Below are 17,041 nucleotides of genomic sequence, written 5' to 3'. Positions count from 1 at the left end.
TTTTTCAGATGGGAAAACAGTGGATGCCTCGCCTCCCTGTTCTCCCGGGGTCGAGTTGCGCCAGTGCCGGTCACCCGCACTGCTGCCTCCCCCACAGAAGACAAGGTGGACCAGGGCAGCCTCGCTCCCCTGCATCCCGCCAGCCATGGGGTCACCCGTCCAAGTCCCTCAATTCCAGCGTCCGGCCACTACGGTGCCAGTAGCTGAGGACAGAGGTAGGCCTCGCCCCGCTGTTTAGCTGCCCAGATGCCATGCTCACTATCGACCACGACATCTGAGCAGTTTCATGACAGGGATCGGAGGTATCTCTGATCCCCATCAGACTGGGCGTCAGCCGTATTATTACAGCCTGCACCCGGCGTGTATGGAACATCTCATGAGCCTTCTCCATACTTTCTTTGCGCACCAGTGATGTACAGTTATGTCTTAGGGCAGGGCTTGACAAATTTCCTTGTAATCTAGGAGCCAGCTAAAAAAGTTAGGAGCCAGGCGGAGCCGCGTCATAAAGCCCCTAGTAGGTGCCCCCCACTTCTCCATAGAGCCCCCCCCAATAATGCTGTATACCATGTTACATATACCGCCGCTCCGTCCCCGGACCCTATTGACTATAATGGGGTCGGGGGTGGAGCTCCGGCGCAGCATGGCAGTTCGCGGTGAGAGGCCGCCGGACTAAAAAGTTGGACATGCAGTACTTTTACCATGCACTGCCGTGCTGCGCCAGAGCTCTGCCCCCATTATAGTCAATGGGGACGGAGCGGTGGTCCGGCGAAACAGCGGAAGGACGGATCCGACAGGGTGAACAGCCTGCCAGATCCATCCTGCCGCAAGTGTGAAAGTAGCCTTAGTTCTATAACTACTGAATGAGACAGAAGAAGGGATGCCTTTAACATATAGATCTCCTTGAGAAGCCAATTTGATCCTAAAGGGTTAATTCAAACTGTAATCTAAACTGTGTCATCTGTCACTTCTCTTATCTCTGCTCAGGTCCCTTAATCTTATCACTGCTGCAAAGCATCAGCTGAGAGCCTCAGTGTAAACTGTTCTAGAGTCTGACTGACTGTTCTTTTAACTCAAAGAATCGAATGAGTCAGATCTTTAGATTCTTCTAACCTGAGACTCATTCGATTCTTTCTTACTTAGACTCCCTGTACTTGTGTCAATGACTCAGAGCTGCTAGTGCTTGCCTTGCCTCAGCTCTGATTGGTTGGTGGGCGGGGAGGGGAGGGGCTGCCAGAAGCAGCTTCCACTCTAGGATCAGATTACACTCCTCCCGAGCCCCTCCCCTCCCTGCTGCCAGCGTCTCTGCTATTGTGTGCTGTGACGGAGCTGACTCACACGGTGCTGCCTCCGGACAGAACGGCAGCTCAGCACCCATCGCCCGGGCACCTTTGAAAACGGGCTGACAAATACCCAAGCGCCAGGACTAAATTCCTGGTCGCCATGGCGACCTGGCGCCTGGGATTTGTCGAGCCCTGTCTTAGGGTCCATTCACGCGTCCGTAGTGTATTGCGGATCCGCAATACACCCGGCAGTCACCCGCATAGAAATGCCTATTCTTGTCCGCAATTGCGAACAAGAATAGGACATGTTCTATTTATTTATTTTTTTCGGAGCCGCGGACCGGAAGAACAGCGGCGCTCTCCGGAAATGCGAATGCGGAAAGCACATAGTGTGCTCTCCGCATCCATACCATCACCATAGAGAATGGATGCGGACCCATTATTACGGACGTGTGAATGGAGCCTTAGGGTGCTTAAAGTTTACTTCGAGTAGGTGTCCTTGTAACTATCTCTTTTATAATTTATTTCAATCCTATGAATATTGCTGAAAGTCTGTTCCTCATTCTGTCTAAGAATGCAATGTCCGATACAGCCCATGGACAAAATTTTTATCTAAACTCAGACAATTCTTTGAAACCCCTTAAGGACACAGCCTTTTTACACCTTAGGACCAGGCCATTTTTTGCAAATCTGACCAGAGTCCCTTTAAGTGCTGATAACTTTAAAACGCTTTGACTTATCCAGGCCGTTCTGAGATTGTTTTTTCGTCACATATTGTACTTCATGACACTGGTAAAATGAAGTAAAAAAAAAATAATTTTTTTTGCACCAAAAAATACATAATTTAACAAAAATTTGGAAAAATTTGCAAAGTTTCAGTTTCTCTACTTCTGTAATACATAGTAATACCCCCAAAAATTGTGATGACTTTACATTCCCCATATGTCTAGTTCATGTTTGAATTGTTTTGGGAATGATATTTTATTTTTTGGGGATGTTATAAGGCTTAGAAGTTTAGAAGCAAATCTTGAAATTTTTCAGAAATTTACAAAAACTCAATTTTTAGGGACCAGTTCAGGTCTCAAGTCACTTTGCGAGGCTTACATAATAGAAACCACCCAAAAATGACCCCATCTAAGAAACTACACCCCTCAAGCAGGCGTCCTGTTGCCATGGGAACCTTCCCTGTCTGCTCAGAACTTCGCAGACGGGGAAGGGTAAGGAGGGGATCTGTCGGGGGGCTCTCTCCCTCTCCATCGGGGGGCTGCAAAGGCACTGCAGCCCCCCGATGGGAGAGGGAGGGAGCTCCCTCTTACTGTTAACTTTTTCCATACAGCGGTCCGTACGGACCGCTGTATGGAAAGGGTTAAACGGCTGACATCGCATCGCAGATGTCAGCCGTTTATACCAGGGTGCCAGCAATGTGCTGGCACCCTGGTATACCCACTAGAAGCCAACGATTATACAAGGGGAGGCGGGCGGGGGATCGCGATCCCGCCTGCCGCACCGCCCCCACCGCCCGCAACCCTCCCCCTGCACCTCCCACGGGGCCAAAATCACTCAGGGGTGCAAGGGGGGGGGGGGGGGTACAGATATAATTTGGACATTATAAAGTTTCTGATCCTCGCGGTCAGGGACCGCGAGGATCAGAAACTGCAAAAAGCGCATCAAACCGCAGGTCTGAATTGACCTGCGGTTTGTTGCGATCGCCGACATGGGGGGGTCACGGGACCCCCCCGCGCATTTAGCCTAGGTGCCTGCTCAATGATTTGAGCAGGCACCTTGTTCCGATCACTGCCGGCCGGGCGGCAGTGATCGGAACAACACATGACGTACCGGTACGTCATGTGTCCTTAAGTACCAGGACATCATGACGTACCGGTACGTCATGTGTCCTTAAGAGGTTAAGAAGACCTAAATCCCACAAACCATTTGTTTAGCCAGTCATTCCCCGAGTTTATGGCTGTACTCCATGTATTGTAGTAAATGTCAATGAATCTAATTACTGGCTGGTAACACATGCCTGCTATCTTAGCACCACCTTCTACTGCTAAAGTAAAATGAATAGCCTTTTTTCGTTTGAAAATGTGAGACTCCTTAAAGTATTGTATGCAGAAATCATGGAACTGAAGACCCTCAAAGGCCTGGCTCTTCACGACATTCTCACTGAAGTACATGTCTATGTACACAGAGGTAAAAAAGAAAACAAACCTTTCTGATTTTGTTCCATATCAAAGTTGTCCGTCTTACGTCATATATTAAATAAGCATGTCGATCAGTGTTAAATTATAAATGATACTTTTTTGCAACCAATGCATTGTTAATTTAAAAAAGCAACCTTGAAAATAGTGTACATTAAAGGGAACCTCTCACCATGAACATGCAGTGCAATCTGCAGGCAGCAGGTTATAGAGCAGGAAGAGCTGAGCAAGTTGTTGGGAAAAGATTTAGTAAAACTTGTACTGTTGAAGGCCTTATGCAGACCATGTATTCAGTCTACATTAATTTCAACAGGGCCGCAAAAGATGACATCACACTGTGTGCTGTCTGCATCTGTATGTCCATCCCACGGCTCTGCAAAAAATATAGTTCAGGACTCATGCACACGACCGTAAGCCCTCTGAGACATACGGTCTGTGAGCGAAAAATGAATTCCCAAGTTTATCAAGACATTTTGCAGGAGAACTTAAAGGGCTTCTGTCACCCCCCATTTAGCAATTTTCATTATCGGACATTAGCTATTTGCTAATGTCAGATGAGTCCATATATATCACTGTTACCTGTCTCTGTGCTGTTTTTTTTCCGGGTATAGGCTGACGTCATCGGCGCAGGCGAACTGAGGAAGGAGCGGGCAAACGAGCGTCCTTCTCTCAGAGAGACTGCGCCGAATGAGGACCGGTACGGCGCAGGATTTTATGGGCAGAGGGCCAGCGAGAGGAGGAGAGCGCTCACTGGCCCTGTCGATCAAGTGGAGGAGGGGGCGTGTTTATAGTCCTAGGATGCGGCGGCTACCAGCAAGTAACCGCCCAACTTGCTGGTAGTGAAGTAATTTGCATATTATAAAAGTAAGATTTTTACTGAAATTACAGCACAGAGACAGGTAACAGTGATATATATGGACTCAACTGACATTAGCAAGTAGCTAATGTCCGATAATGAAAGTTGCTAAATGGGGGGTGACAGAAGCCCTTTAAGTTCTCCTGCAAAATGTCTTGATAAATTTGGGAATTCATTTTTCCTTCGTTGATATCAATCCGTCCAGGCCCTGACGCAGCAAAGCAGCCCCAAGCCATGATGCCCCCACCACCATACTTCACAGTTGGGATGAGGTTTTGATGTTGGTGTGATGTGCCTCTTTTTCTCCACACATAGTGTTGTGTAATTCTTTCAAACAACTCAACTTTGGTTTCATCTGTCCACAGAATATTTTGCCAGTACTGCCAGTGCTCTTGTGCAAACTGTAAACGTGCAGCAATGTTTTTTTTGGACAGCAGTGGCTTCATCTGTGGTATCCTCCCATGAAATCCATTCATGTTTAGTGTTTTACGTATCGTAGATTCACTAACAGGGATGTTAGCATATGCCAGAGACTTTTGTAAGTCTTTAGCTCACACTCTAGGATTCTTCTTCACCTCATTGAGCAGTCTGCGCTGTGCTCTTGCAGTCATCTTTACAGGACGGCCACTCCTAGGGAGAGTAGCAGCAGTGCTGAACTTTATCCATTTATAGACAATTTGTCTTACTGTGGACTGATGAACAGCAAGGCTTTTGGAGATACTTTTATAACCCTTTCCAGCTTTATGCAAGTCAACAATTCTTAATCGTAGGTCTTCTGAGAGCTCTTTTGTGCGAGGCATCATTCACATCAGGCAATGCTTCTTGTGAAAAGCAAACCCAGAACTGGTGTGTGTTTTTTATAGGGCAGGGCAGCTGTAACCAACACCTCCAATCTCATCTCATCTCATTGATTGGACTCCAGTTGGCTGACACCTCACTCCAATTAGCTCTTGGCAGATTTCATTAGTCTAGGGGTTCATATACTTTTTCCACCTGCAGTGTGAATATTTACATGGTGTGTTCAATAAAAACATGGTAACATTTAATTCTTTGTGTGTTATTAGTTTAAGCAGACTGTGATTGTCTATTGTTGTGACTTAGATGATCAGATCACATTTTATGACCAATTTGTGCAGAAATCCATATCATTCCAAAGGGTTCACATACTTTTTCTTGCAACTGTATATCATATGACATGAGTGTGGGACAATAGCCCCACGGGCGGCCCGATGGGCACAGCATCATAGTAACCCATGATGCTGTGCGCTCCCGTGCGCACGATATGGCCCGCTCACGGACCGTATGTCTCAAAAGGCTTACGGTCGTGTGCATGCGCCCTTACTAGTACATTTTGTGGACAAGGACATTTCTTCAGCTGTTAAAGAAATGGCGGCGTGCACTTGTCTGGTATCTGTGTTTTGCGGACCGCCATGTGCATGAGGCCTAAAGCTCTGCTCTTTATTCGTGGCATTCATGCGGGTGGTGCCACTAGGGTTGGGCGATAACGATATTAAGAAATTTATCGCAATAAATACCTGTTTAAAAGAAAAAAAAACACAAGGGGACGTTATACTGTATGGGGGCAGCCACAAGGGGACGTTATACTGTATGGGGGCAGCCACAAGGGGACGTTATACTGTATGGGGGCAGCCACAAGGGGACGTTATACTGTATGGGGGCAGCCACAAGGGGACGTTATACTGTATGGGGGCAGCCACAAGGGGACGTTATACTGTATGGGGGCAGCCACAAGGGGACGTTATACTGTATGGGGGCAGCCACAAGGGGACGTTATACTGTATGGGGGCAGCCACAAGGGGACGTTATACTGTATGGGGGCAGCCACAAGGGGACGTTATACTGTATGGGGGCAGCCACAAGGGGACGTTATACTGTATGGGGGCAGCCACAAGGGGACGTTATACTGTATGGGGGCAGCCACAAGGGGACCACAACTTGGAGACATTAATTGTCACACTGTATGGCAGTGTTCGCCGGGGCAGCAGCCACAAGGAGACATTACAGTATCAGGGGCAGCAGCCACAAGGAGACATTACAGTATCAGGGGCAGCAGCCACAAGGAGACATTACAGTATCAGGGGCAGCAGCCACAAGGAGACATTACAGTATCAGGGGCAGCAGCCACAAGGAGACATTACAGTATCAGGGGCAGCAGCCACAAGGAGACATTACAGTATCAGGGGCAGCAGCCACAAGGAGACATTACAGTATCAGGGGCAGCAGCCACAAGGAGACATTACAGTATCAGGGGCAGCAGCCACAAGGAGACATTACAGTATCAGGGGCAGCAGCCACAAGGAGACATTACAGTATGGGGGCAGCAGCCACAAGGAGACATTACAGTATGGGGGCAGCAGCGCAGCCACAAGGAGACATTACAGTATGGGGGCAGCAGCGCAGCCACAAGGAGACATTACAGTATGGGGGCAGCAGCGCAGCCACAAGGAGACATTACAGTATGGGGGCAGCAGCGCAGCCACAAGGAGACATTACAGTATGGGGGCAGCAGCGCAGCCACAAGGAGACATTACAGTATGGGGGCAGCAGCGCAGCCACAAGGAGACATTACAGTATGGGGGCAGCAGCCACAAGATGTCTTATGGCCACCTGTGTGACCTGCCTGCCACCACCATACAGTAATTCCTTCTTGTTGGTCATGGGGGAGGGAGGGACTCGTGATGGCTCATTCCCTGAGTAGGCCATACGACTGAGCAGGCCAAGGTCGGACAGAAGACATATAATTGGGGCAGAGACATTACACCTTTAATAGCTGCCCGTCCGGAAGCTGTGATAAAGTTCAACTTCTGACTGACTTTCCCGCCACTCGCTCGCTGCTCAGCCTGCGCGTCATCTGATTCCGAAGTTAGACACCGGTGGGCGGAGACTGCACCATGGGAGCAAGCGAGGAGGAGCCTGGTCGGCCGCTGCGGGAGGCAATTGGTGTGTATTGATGCAGGGGCGGGCGGCCGCGGACACAGATTTTGAAGCGATGACATCGCAAAATACCGCAGTAATTAGGAAACGGTGATTTCGCCATATCGCCGTTTTTTTTAATACCGTGGTATATCGTGATACCGGTATATCACCCAACCCTAGGTGCCACTCGGTGATAGACAGCTAACTTTGCATGACTATGCGTACAGGGAAGGCAGTCAGTCACACTGACATTGACTGAAATTGTCAATTGTTTATGCGTATTTGACTGTACTTAAGGGTACTTTCACACTAGCATTTTTCTTTTCCGGCATAGAGTTCTGTCCTAGGGGTCAATACCGGAAAAGAACTGATCAGTTTTATCCCCATGCATCTTTTTCCATAGGAATGTATTAGTGCCGGTGTTCTGCCAGATCTCTATAGATTGCTGAAAGTCTATAGCGGAAGTGATGTAGCTGCACCGGAAGTCACGTGGACGCGTTGGAATCAGCTGGAGGAGGGGGTGTGCGCGCTGCGCAAGCGCATTCGGCTAAAGTATGTTAATCTGGCAGAACGCCCCTGCATTTTCCCAGCCCTCCATTTCTTTACTATCTATCTCTTTCTTTACTATCCATCTCTTTCTTTACCATCCATTTCCTTTCTTTACTATCAATGGTGGCATAGAGTTAGTTTTAGCAAATGCCGAGCGCAGCGAGGCCGAGCCCGTTGCGTGGCGAGCCCGCGAGGGTACAAATTAATGTAGATTACGGGCTCGCGGCGTTCTGCCAGATTACTATACTTTAGCCTAATGCGCTTGCGCAGCGCGCACACCCCCTCCTCCAGCTGATTCCAACGCGTCCACGTGACTTCCGGTGCAGCTACATCACTTCCGCTATAGACTTTCGGCAATCTATAGAGATCTGGCAGAACACCGGATCCGAAAAAAAGGTGAAAAAAATAAATGCCGGATCCGTTTTTCCGGATGACACTGGAAAGATGGATCCGGCATTTCAATGCATTTGTAAGATGAATCAGGATCCTGATCGGTCTTACAAATGCCATCAGTTGGCATACGTTTTGACGGCGACAGAACTGCTTTCTGGATCAATCTGTTGCAAGTGTGAAAGTACCCTTAATTACAATTCCCCATATTACTGCAACTAGGGGTGCACCGAAATTCCGGCGGCCGAAAATGTACCTAATCCATTTCGGCCGATATTGTTACATATCGGCCGAAAATATGGGGTGTGGGATTTGTCACCCACCAAGTAGCTCACCATCTGCGGGCGGGCGGTTTACTTTAAGTCACTGCATCTTTATTTTACCTTACAATCGTGACGCTCCAGTAACAACTCTGCAGGCAGAGCGGAGGGCGGCGTAACGTCACTTACTCACGTGACGCGCCTGCTCCGCCTCCTTCATTCATAAAGTGGGCGGAGCAGGTGCGTCACGTGAGTAAGTGACGTTACGCCGCCCTCCGCTCTGCCTGCAGAGTTGTTACTAGAGCGTCACGATTGTAAGGTAAAATAAAGATGCAGTGAGTGATGCTGTGAGCAGCAGGGCCGGGGCTGTTATGGGTAGGGGGATCGGTCTATGGCACTGCTATGGGGAGGGGGGATCTGTGCACTGTTATGCCCATAACAGTGCACATATCCCCCCCTCCATAACAGCGCCACCCACAGATCCCCCTCTCCATAACAGCGCCACCCACAGATCCCCCTCTCCATAACAGCGCCACCCACAGATCCCCCTCTCCATAACAGAGCCACCCACAGATCCCCCTGTCCATAACAGAGCCACCCACAGATCCCCCCCCTCCATAACAGCGCCACCCACAGATCCCCCCCTCCATAACAGCGCCACCCACAGATCCCCCTCTCCATAACAGCGCCACCCACAGATCCCCCTCTCCATAACAGAGCCACCCACAGATCCCCCTGTCCATAACAGAGCCACCCACAGATCCCCCCCCTCCATAACAGCGCCACCCACAGATCCCCCTCTCCATAACAGCGCCACCCACAGATCCCCCCTCCATAACAGCGCCACCCACAGATCCCCCTCTCCATAACAGCGCCACCCACAGATCCCCCTCTCCATAACAGAGCCACCCACAGATCCCCCTGTCCATAACAGAGCCACCCACAGATCCCCCCCCCCCATAACAGCGCCACCCACAGATCCCCCTCTCCATAACAGCGCCACCCACAGATCCCCCCTCCATAACAGCGCCACCCACAGATCCCCCTCTCCATAACAGCGCCACCCACAGATCCCCCTCTCCATAACAGCGCCACCCACAGATCCCCCTCTCCATAACAGAGCCACCCACAGATCCCCCTCTCCATAGCGCCACCCACAGATCCCCCTCTCCATAACAGCGCCACCCACAGATCCCCCCTCTCCATAACAGCGCCACCCACAGATCCCCCTCTCCATAACAGCGCCACCCACAGATCCCCCTCTCCATAACAGAGCCACCCACAGATCCCCCTCTCCATAGCGCCACCCACAGATCCCCCTCTCCATAACAGCGCCACCCACAGATCCCCCCTCTCCATAACAGCGCCACCCACAGATCCCCCTCTCCATAACAGCGCCACCCACAGATCCCCCTCTCCATAACAGAGCCACCCACAGATCCCCCTCTCCATATATAATATGATTTATTAAATTCATGAAAAAGAATTATTAATAAAATCATTTAAAAAAAAGTATTTTAAAAGTATTTGGGCAAAAAGGCAGTTTCGGTTTTCGGTCAAGGGCATCCAGAATTTTCGGTTTTGGACCAGAATTTTCATTTCGGTGCACCCCTAACTGCAACCACATGATAACAAATGCCATATGTAAACTGGTATTGCATTACCAGTAATCATCCCTGGAAATCTTGAACAGTTGACTGTGGTTGGGGGAGATACTTGAGGACTTCCAACCACAGTCTAAAAAGACATGTTTCAGACTAATAGTATTGCCCTGCTGCAGATTTGAAAATCCACAGCTTGGCCTGATATACATCTGGATTGTTTTCTGGTGCTTGTAAGATGAATTTTTAAAAACCCATGTGTAGGACTTTTCAGGAAATCTGGAGCACTTTCACCTAAAGGTATTGCACACACTGCAGTATATAGGACAGAGACGGAGGTCCTACATCAAAAGCCTGGACTGTGGAACCATCTGGTGGTTTTAAAAATAGTGTATCATTTAATTCCAGGCTGCAAACCTAGAGTTTAGTGTCTGTAGAGTCAGAAGCGGGAACTGTTGACTTGAAACATTTTTATTTTTTATTTTTTTTTAGAATATCTTGTCCTTCCAGGGAGGGTGTGATCCAGAAGGTCATCAGTCAGTACAGCTTGTAATGCCCCTCTGGGACATCTCCCTACGTTGAGAACAGCGGTGCGCCAACCCTTTGTCTGGTGAGGTGGCTACTGCATCTCAAGGGAGAAGGACTGGAGAGGTGAATGCACTTGGCTGTTCATACCTCGTCATAAATGATGCGCACCTTTGGCTGTCCATGGGCCACAGTGAAATCTATGGCTGCCTTCAGGCACAAATGAAGATAAATGTAGCTCTGCCCACTTTCCGAAAAGAGTGCGTGGCACAGAAATGCCAGTTGCATCAAAATTTGTTATAACTGGCATTAAAAAAGTTGCAAACGTGTGGTTTGCTACTTTTTTTCTGATAAATCTCCCCGTGTGGCACTTGATAAATTTGTAATATTTTATTCCATTATTTCATACATATACTTGGTAACTGCCAGCCTTGGTGCCTGTTGGTTTCAGATGGTGCTTTTTGAGCGTAAACCAATATCGGCAGTGTCAGCTCTTTTCTTTTACACTATAACCTCCTGGGTATACGACTTCTGGGGCTTGTGTGTGTTGTATTTTCAAGATTATCACTACACTAGAACTTCTTTGATATTGGCCTTGCCAAGGTGAGTTGTTTTTCATTTCCCAGGAGTAAAAGAATGACGTCTGTGTGTTTCTCCTGGGTCCAGCTGGTGCAAAGAGCATACCTGATATCCTTGTTGTGCTGTGCTGAAGAGGGGAAATAAGCAGTGGGGACTCGGTCCTCAGTCAAGTGCCATCTGTTTGTGACTGGTTTCTCTGGTGATTTTCCCCTATCTCAGAATGGTTCCCACAGCAACTGTATAAAGTTAATTATCTACCTGGATGGTGTGAGAAATAATTAGTTGGCCACCAGGGGGAGCTCCACACAAAGCCAATAAGAAAGCTGTTCTCTATTTGGTCAACTGGGGACTCTGTGCACTTGGAGCCACCCTGCACACAGATATAATCTGTACAATATAAAGTGCTACTGGAATATGCTTGTCAGCACATGCATGAGTTTTGTAAGCTGCTGCCTATTCACAAACTTCTGCTATGTCATTGTGACGATGTTTTCAGCAGTGTGGGTCTAGGTGCTGTTAAATGAGAGAGGAGGAAGCGCTCAGCTGCGCCCAGTTCAGTTCCTCGGAGAGAGCAGATCAAGGGGTCCGGATTTTTCTGTAGATCCGTGCACCACTCACTCAATTGAGCTTAGCGGAAAAGGAGGCGCAAAGCTGAACTAATCACTTCTGCCCTGTCTGCAATTGATTGGGGGGTTTAAGCACACAGACTCCCACTGATTTAAACTTCTGACACATCAGAAGTGTGAAAATGATGGGTACCCTTTAAAGGGGTTTTTTGCCTTATGACCTGGTAGGCCAGGTTATTGATGGGGGGGTCCTCCTCTGTTTTCCAGTCTTGAGAGCCCCTGAAACAGCATGAGAAGTGCTTGCCAGCTGCTTACCACCTCCCTGGGTGATTCCCTAGGTAGGAGACTAGTGATGCTGATAGCTTTTAGTCGAATTTAGTAAGAATCTTACCTGAAATCTATTGCAGCCACTGCAAGCCTCTTATAGTCTGAAGAGAATCTATGTAATGTGGGCTGCTTTGTTGACTCTACTTGAGTTTTTGCATTTTTGTGGACATAATCTACTAATTCCCACAGGGATCACAACCTCCGGCACTCCGGCTGTTCTGAAACTACCACTCCCAGAATCCTCCTTTTACTTCTGTGGGAGTTAGAAGGAAGAACAGCTGAGCAAATGTGCATGCTGAGAGTTGTAGTTTCTCAGCAGTTGGAGTGCTGAAGGTTACTGAACCCTGCACTAACGCAACCTGCAGCAAGAAATCCACATCCTACTACAGAAGAAAACAAAAGGCTTTATTTTCACATGCATATTTGAGATCATTATATTTTCCTATAAAGAGCAGGTTCTGAATGTGGAGTTGACTTTATTTGGATAGATAGAGGGACACGCCCGTACTACCCAAGTAGTATGCCCATATTGCAAACTTTATTGAAAGGAGGTCTCTGGGAAATGGCTACTAACAACTTGTCTTAAGCCTTATGCAGACGTCCGTGGAACATGGTCCGTGAGATACCGGACTGGCATTGCAGGACTGCAGGGTGTCATTGGTTGCTATGAGGCTTTAGAATGGGAATAGGACAGTTTGCACACTGTGAGGGGAGAGTGGGTGGCGAGCCTCACTTCATTACACTGTGCTATGTCCACTAGTGAGTGACTACCACGCTGCTCAGCATGATGGCATATCTCACACAGGAGTCTTCATTACTATGTATTGTAGAGCAGCAACTCTGAGGTACAATAGTTGGCAATAATGCGAGCTTGTATGTGATATGCCGTCATGGCTGATTAGCCTGACAGGACCAGCGAGGAGTGATGAAGTGAGGCTCCGCAGCCCCCTTCCCCCACACAACGGAAAGCAACCTGTCCTATTTACATTTTAGGACTGTTTGCTAGTGGCCATTTTAAAGCATTCCTAGAGAACCCCTTTAAGTACAAAGAATGAAATAACAATACAGAGTATAAATAAAAAATGTTTTACAGTCACTGTGTCTGTGTTTGCCTTGTTATAAAAACGATACTTTCTCTATGAAATATGTATATTTGCACGTCCAGTAAAAATATTTTATTTATACTCTGCTTAGTAACAGTATTATTACATCCTTTGAGCATTATGTCTAAGCTGCAGGCAGCATGTTATAAGGCAGGAGATGCTGAGCAGACTGATAGATAATTTTAATGGGGAAAGAATTCAGTAAAACTTGTGATTTATATGTTTTTATTCCTGCTCATTTGTGATTGACAGCTATAGAAACATAGAATGTGCCGGCAGATGAGAACCATTTGGCCCATCTAGTCTGCCCAATATACTGAACACTATGAATAGCCCCTCGCCCTATCTTATATGAAGGATGGCCTTATGCCTATCCCATGCATGCTTAAACTCCTCCACTGTATTTGCAGCTGCCACTTCTGCAGGAAGGCTATTCCATGCATCCACTACTCTCTCAGTAAAGTAATACTTCCTTATATTACTTTTAAACCTTTGCCCCTCTAATTTAAAACTATGTCCTCTTGTAGCAGTTTTTCTTCTTTTAAATATTCTCTCCTCTTTTACCTTGTTGATTCCCTTTATGTATTTAAAAGTTTCTATCATATCCCCTCTGTCTCGTCTTTCTTCCAAGCTATACATGTTAAGGTCCTTTAACCCCTTAAGGACTCGGCCCTATTTCACCTTAAGGACTTGACCATTTTTTGCAAATCTGACCAGTGTCACTTTAAGTGCTCATAACTTTAAAACACTTTGACTTATCCACGCCATTCTGAGATTGTTTTTTCGTCACATATTGTACTTCAAAAGGTAAGGTATTCAAAACTGATTTTACAAACTTTGTTAACCCTTTAGGTGTTGCACAAGAGTTATTGGCAAATGGGGATGAAATTTGAGAATTTAATTTTTTTTGCCTAATTTTCCATTTTAACCCATTTTTTCCACTAACAAAGCAAGGGTTAACAGCCAAACAAGACTGTATCTTTATTGCCCTGACTCTGCCATTTACAGAAACACCCCATATGTGGCCGTAAACTACTGTACGGCCACACAGCGGGGCGTAGAGTGAAAGGTGCGCCGTATGGTTTTTGGAAGCCAGATTTTGCTGGACTGGTTTTTGACACCATGTCCCATTTGAAGCCCCCTGATGCACCCCTAGAGTAGAAACTCCATAAAAGCGACACCATCTAAGAAACTACACCCCTCAAGGTATTCAAAACTGATTTTACAAACTTTATTAACCCTTTAGGTGTTGCACAAGATTTAATGGAAAATAGAGATACAATTTCAAAATTTCACTTTTTTGGCAGATTTTCCATTTTAATATTTTTTTTCCAGTTACAAAGCAAGAGTTAACAGCCAAACAAAACTCATTATTTATGGCCCTAATTCTGTAGTTTACAGAAACACCCCATATGTGGCCGTAAACTACTGTACGGCCACACAGCGGGGCGTAGAGTGAAAGGTGCGCCGTATGGTTTTTAGAAGGCAGATTTTGCTGGACTGGTTTTTTGACACCATGTCCCATTTGAAGCACCCTGATGCACCCCTAGAGTAGAAACTCCAAAAAAGTGACCCCATTTTAGAAACTACGGGATAGGGTGGCAGTTTTTTTGGTACTAGTTTGGGGTACATATGATTTTCGGTTGCTCTATATTACACTTTTAGTGCGGCAAGGTAACAAGAAATAGTTTTTTTGGCACTTTTTTTTTTTTTGTTATTTACAACATTCATCTGACAGGTTAGATCATGTGGTAATTTTATAGAGCAGGTTGTCACGGACGCGGCGATACCTAATATGTATACAATTTTTTTTTATTTATGTAAGTTTTTTATACAATAACTTCATTTTTAAAACCAAAAAAAGTTTGTGTCTCCATAGTCTAAGAGCCATATTTTTTTCAGTTTTTGGGCGATTATCTTAACCGCCTCTGGACCGCCTAACGCAGGATTGCGGTCCAGAGGCGGCAGCCCTGCGCTCAGCGACGCATATACGCGTCATCTCGCGTGAGCCGAGATTGATCGGAAGGTAAGAGAGTGGATCTCCAGCCTGCCAGCGGCGATCGTTCGCTGGCAGGCTGGAGATGCGATTTTTTTTAACCCCTAACAGGTATATTAGACGCTGTTTTGATAACAGCGTCTAATATACCTGCTACCTGGTCCTCTGGTGGTCCCTTTTGTTTGGATCGACCACCAGAGGACACAGGTAGATCAGTAAAGTAGCACCAAACACCACTACACTACCCCCCCACCCCCCGTCACTTATTAACCTCTTATGAACCACTGATCACCCCATATAGACTCCCTGATCACCTCCCTGTCATTGATCACCCCCCTGTAAGGCTCCATTCGGACGTCCGTATGATTTTTACGGATCCACGGATACATGGATCGGATCCGCAAAACACATACGGGCGTCTGAATGGAGTCTTACAGGGAGGTGATCAATGACAGGGGGTGATCGCCCCATATAGACTCCCTGATCACCTCCCTGTCATTGATCACCCCCCTGTAAGACTGCATTCAGATGTCCGTATGTTTTTTACGGATACATGGATCGGATCCGCAAAACACATAGACGTCTGAATGGAGCCTTACAGGCGGGTGATCACCCCATATAGACTCCCTGATCACCCCCCTGTCATTGATCACCCCCCTGTAAGGCTCCATTCAGACATTTTTTGGGCCCAAGTTAGCGGAAATTATAATTTTTTTTCTTACAAAGTCTCATATTCCACTAACTTGTGTCAAAAAATAAAATCTCACATGAACTCACCATACCCCTCACGGAATCCAAATGCATAAAATTTTTTAGACATTTATATTCCAGACTTCTTCTCACGCTTTAGGGCCCCTAGAATGCCAGGGCAGTATAAATACCCCACATGTGACCCCATTTTGGAAAGAAGACACCCCAAGGTATTCGCTGAGGGGCATATTGAGTCCATGAAAGATTGAAATTTTTGTCCCAAGTTAGCGGAAAGGGAGACTTTGTGAGAAAAAAAAAAAAAACAATTTCCGCTAACTTGTGCCAAAAAAAAAAAAATTCTATGAACTCGCCATGCCCCTCATTGAATACCTTGGGGTGTCTTCTTTCCAAAATGGGGTCACATGTGGGGTATTTATACTGCCCTGGCATTTTAGGGGCCCTAAAGCGTGAGAAGAAGTCTGGGATCCAAATGTCTAAAAATGCCCTCATAAAAGGAATGTGGGCCCCTAGGAGCGTCTGGGCTGCAAAAAAGTGTCACACATCTGGTATCGCCGTACTCAGGAGAAGTTGGGCAATGTGTTTTGGGGTGTCATTTTACCTATACCCATGCTGGGTGAGAGAAATATCTTGGCAAAAGACAACTTTTCCCATTTTTTTATACAAAGTTGGCATTTGACCAAGATATTTATCTCACCCAGCATGGGTATATGTAAAATGACACCCCAAAACACATTGCCCAACTTCTCCTGAGTACGGAGATACCAGATGTGTGACACTTTTTTGCAGCCTAGGTGGGCAAAGGGGCCCACATTCCAAAGAGCACCTTTCGAATTTCACCGGCCATTTTTTACACATTTTGATTTCAAACTACTTACCACACATTTGGGCCCCTAGAATGCCAGGGCAGTATAACTACCCCACAAGTGACCCCATTTTGGAAAGAACACACCCCAAGGTATTCGCTGATGGGCATAGTGAGTTCATAGAAGTTTTTTTTTTTTGTCACAAGTTAGTGGAATATGAGACTTTGTAAGAAAAAAAAAAAAAAAATCATCATTTTCCACTAACTTGTGACAAAAAATAAAAAGTTCTATGAACTCACTATGCCCATCAGCGAATACCTTAGGGTGTCTACTTTCCGAAATGGGGTCATTTGGGGG

The 17,041-nt window shown here is 46.8% G+C and overlaps 1 protein-coding gene across 1 annotated transcript in view; it reads left to right on the top strand.

The window, feature by feature from the left end:
• Window positions 1–17,041, top strand: part of RFC5 (replication factor C subunit 5) — a 68,263-nt gene that overhangs the window by 36,138 nt on the left and 15,084 nt on the right. The window contains exon 9 of the mRNA XM_040416033.1: window positions 3,396–3,473. Coding sequence (XP_040271967.1) covers window positions 3,396–3,473 — 78 coding nt within the window. The remainder of the gene's footprint in view (window positions 1–3,395; window positions 3,474–17,041) is intronic.

Source organism: Bufo bufo, chromosome 2 (genome assembly GCF_905171765.1).
Source record: "Bufo bufo chromosome 2, aBufBuf1.1, whole genome shotgun sequence".
NCBI classification, from domain to species: Eukaryota; Metazoa; Chordata; class Amphibia; order Anura; family Bufonidae; genus Bufo; species Bufo bufo.
Note: the sequence above shows the minus strand (reverse complement) of the source record. Positions and strands in the feature narration are given on the sequence as shown.